Below are 4047 nucleotides of genomic sequence, written 5' to 3'. Positions count from 1 at the left end.
GGGGGCACAGGATGTGGGTGCAGCAGCGCTGGGAGCAGGGACCCTGCACAGCTCACTCCAGATGGAAGGGGGCAATTGCCATAACCGTAACTCCCAGCACTGCTGTGCCTGCATCCTGCACCCTCCTGCGCTGGCTGGCAAGCGACAGCAGAGCAGAGCCCTCACTCCCAGAACTGATGCAGGTGCAGTAATGCTGGGAGTGGGGGCTATGCCTGCATCATGTTCCCTGCCCCACGCAGGCTTGGCAAGGGGCAGCACAGCATAGCCCCCACTCTGAGTGCTACCGCATCTGCATCCCGTGCTCCACCATGCCAGCTGGCAGGCAGTGACAGTACCCATTCTGTTGTACTGGCTGCAAGTGGCAGCACAGCCGAGTCCCCACTCCCAGTGCTGATGTGGGTGCAGCAGCACTGGGAGTGGGGGCTATGCCTTGATGCCTGGAGTGAGCCATGCCTGCACTGCGCCCCCTGCTTCCTCTGCACTGGCTGGGCTGGGTAAGGGATGGGGCTGGGCAGCGCAGCTATGAGGGCTTCTCCCATGGCTCCCCTACCATGGCAGAGGCAGGCATAGCCAGAGGAGCTTCAGGAGAAGCCCCCATGGCTGCCCTGCCTGGCCCCAGGCTCCTGGCACTTTAAAAAAAAAAAAAAGCCATGCACTCACCAGTTGTAGCAGGGGCTATGGGAGCTCTAGGGCAGCGTTCCCCCCAAGCTGCACAGTGCACACCACACATCTTAGAGAGAACGCTGCTCTGGGGCCCCAGGGCAGAGCCCCCCTGCATAGCCTCCATTCCCTGATTCTGCCCCCCCTCCCAGCCCAGCCCCAGCATCCTGGTACTTTAAAAAAAAAAAAAAAGCCCCACACTCACCAGCTCTGGCAGTGGTGGGCAGGCCCTCTGGGGGCTCATGGTAGAGCCCCCTCCACACAGCGTGGGGCAGTGGGGATAGCCCTCCCCCCCTGCCTGGGACCCACATGGCAGCTGTTGCATTGGTGCAGTGTGGGTCAGCAGGGTGCTGTGCACTGTTTGGAGCTGGGGCAGCTCCACCTCTCACCTCTCAGCCCTAGTGGCCCCAGCTCCCAGACAGCATGCAGCACCCTGCCAAGCTGCATTGCATTTGTGCTATGGGGCAGCTGCTGCACAGGTGCCAGGCTCCGAGGTGATCCCTGCTGCCCCATGCTGCTCAGAGGGACTCTGCCACATGAGTCCTCAGAGGCCCTGATCCCCACTGCTGCATCCAGTGAGTGCAGGGCTTTTTTTAAGTATCAGGGGCTGGGTGGGCAGACGGGCAGGGCTCCCTGCGGGCTACTCCTGCAGCTCCCCCAGCCTGAGGAGAGGCACACACAGCTGAAGGAGCTGCGGGAGAACTTGCAACCACTCGGCTGTGCCTGCCTCTTCCCGGCTGATCAGAATCTCTGAATCAGCGCCAAATCTCTGATTCCGATTCAGCCAAATCGAATGGAGACAGTGATTTGAATCACTGAATCGAATCACTGCCCTCCGAACCAGCCAAATCCAAATCGAATACTTCCCTATTTGCACAGGCCTAGTAAATACTCAAATGTGGAGTAAAGAAAATACGTAGCAACTTTCACTGGGTGCAAAAACTTAGTCCATGGACTGTGTTGTTTCCATTCCTGTATTTCACTTCATCCCAAAGTAATCTTTTGGTCAATGCAGGCAGCTGGCTTGAGAGTTCTCATTGCTTGTCTTTTTACCACAAAATTAAATTTGCTACGGTGTAAAATGCAGGGCAACAGCAATCATTTCATATGTCTGTACCTACAGGTATTAGTACAGGAAGGGAAACAGGTTCCAGCATTTAGCTATGTGGCATATCAGGTATACAGCGCTTATACTTTGTTCCTCCTACTTCGCAGATAGAATAGCAGGAGGGTAGATTGTGATCTCCATCTTGGACTGCTCCATGAACATTGCAACAACTCTTTGCTCTTTACTGTCTAAATGCAGCCCAGAATCTGTTAACAGCGCTGCTCTAGGTTGTGATACCATTACAAGAATTTCTATTGCAATTTGTTCCATAATTCCAGTGGAAAATCTTTTGTAATTAAGTTCCCCTTTTCTAAGTAATGAGCCCCATATCTGTCCAGCCTTGACTCCCCAGCCTAAACGACCAGGTACCTACTTACTGCTGGGTTGACTGGAGGGCTGTTTGGCCCAAATATGGAGCAGGGCTTGAACTCACACCTTTGGAGATCTCAGAAGACTCCTTAATTCCTCTACTCTCACACTTCCAATGGAGTTGAGGATTCTTGAAATATCTAAATTACTAGCAGAAGCTCTTTATAAAAATTTTTTTTGATTGTTTTCATTGAACTGGGAGAAGTGCTAAAGGAACATTTTTTCAAACAGAAAGAAAAGCTAAATTAATATTTTAAGTTGTCAGTTTGGGAGGGTAGCTTGCTTTTTGTTTTTCTTTACAACAATTTGTTATCCTATACCTCTCCAGCCTCTCATATTTTTTTATCGCAGCATGGCATCTCTCCCCTCTTTTCATTTAAACACATTTAGTGCAACTGCTGGGCTAGAAATGCAAAATTAAATTGCATAGCAGTACGGTCAAAAGTGGCAAGAGTTTTATGTGCTATGCATCTTAAAATGCATTAAGATTGTTATGTGTAAGAACATAATCCGGGAAACCACTTGAAAGGTTAGGTTTCCTCTGTAGCAAACTGTCATATACTGATATTTTGGCTAATTCTATAACTTAAATTTAACATTACAGAGATGCAGTTTGTAAGCTTGATCCAAAACCAACAAGTGAACTGGAATAAGACTTAAAATCAATGTATCCACCACCAATTTTGGGCACTAATCTGTATCTTATAGCATCCCTAGGCCTCCCCATTTTGATGCCCTCTTCATAAAGCTCTATTTTGCATCTGTTACTGAGGTATAGACTGGACTTGCCCACAAGGGACCTGAAACCCAGGTCTCCCACAGTCTTAACCACTGGACTGTCTTCTATTTAGACAAGCCCTTATCCAGTTCACCGTGATGCTGCTATATAGTTTAAGTATGTTGACATACGGTGTCACCATCTAATTGTAGCCACATAACATAGTATTGTTGTTGAGGGAAAGAATATATTTAGCAGGCATTGTTATCCTCAGCGGGGAAACACACAATCAGCTTGCCTGAAAGGCAGGACGTTCTGCAGCCCAATGCTCCAAACTCCCTGGCCAGTCACGCAGTGTTAAAAAAATATAAGAAAATCAACGAATGCTGAATATAACATTTCAAGTGGTCTCCCACATGATATTCATACGCATAAAAATCTCAATGCATATTAAGCTACCCAGCACGTAAAACGCTTGCCAGTTCTCAACACGCTCAGTGTCACTTATGTTTGTGTGACAATGCGGGAGACAGGGTGCTCCCCACCCGGACCCCCCCATGGTACTAGGGATACAGAAAGCACCCTCCCTTCCCCAGGTGCATGTCGTCATGGCCAAGAGCAGAGGCCAGCGATAGAAACCGATGTAAATTCCCCGTTGCAAACAGGGGAGCTCAATCTAGTGGCAACTCCCGGCGGCGGCGGCGGGGGCGGGGGGCAGCCTGCTTGCCACAGCAGATCTGACCCATATTGCCGGTGCCGGGAGCCTGCGGGAAGGGGCTCCGCTCCCGCCGATCCGGACGCCTGCCGCTGCCCAGCAGAAACCTGAACGCCTCGGCGCGTCTCCGTGCTCGGACGGGGCAGGTCGCCGCAGCTCGGCGGCCGCGAAACTTGGCGGGGCTCGGCGGGCTGGCAGCAGCAGGATCCCGCCACCCCGGCCCGGGCGGCTCCCTGCCCCGCGGCGCGCCGCGCTTGCACACAGCTGCATTGCAACGTGACCGGGGCGCGGGACCCCCGGCCCGCATCCCGCTGAGGCTGAGCCCCCGCGCCGTCCCGCGGGGCTGGGCAGGGGGCGAGTGTCCCGCATCGCCTACCTGCGCCGGCGCTCATGGCGCTGCCCCGCGGGAGCCGCTGCCCCTGCACCTGTTACGCATCCGAGCGCCTCCGCCGCTGCCCGCAGCCTCCTCCGGGCAGC

General features: G+C 53.0%; 1 protein-coding gene across 11 annotated transcripts in view; it reads right to left on the bottom strand.

The window, feature by feature from the left end:
• ABLIM2 (actin binding LIM protein family member 2) overlaps positions 1–4041 on the bottom strand; it is a 260365-nt gene extending 256324 nt beyond the window's left edge. For all 11 annotated transcript variants that reach the window (XM_019553313.1, XM_019553314.1, XM_019553317.1 and 8 more), the window contains exon 1: positions 3947–4041. In XM_019553313.1, coding sequence (XP_019408858.1) covers positions 3947–3962 — 16 coding nt within the window. In that variant the 5' untranslated portion in view covers positions 3963–4041. The remainder of the gene's footprint in view (positions 1–3946) is intronic.
• Positions 4042–4047: the final 6 nt, after the last annotated feature.

The sequence above is a fragment of the Crocodylus porosus genome, unplaced genomic scaffold (assembly GCF_001723895.1).
Source record: "Crocodylus porosus isolate Cpor-Errol unplaced genomic scaffold, CroPor_comp1, whole genome shotgun sequence".
NCBI classification, from domain to species: Eukaryota; Metazoa; Chordata; order Crocodylia; family Crocodylidae; genus Crocodylus; species Crocodylus porosus.
Note: the sequence above shows the minus strand (reverse complement) of the source record. Positions and strands in the feature narration are given on the sequence as shown.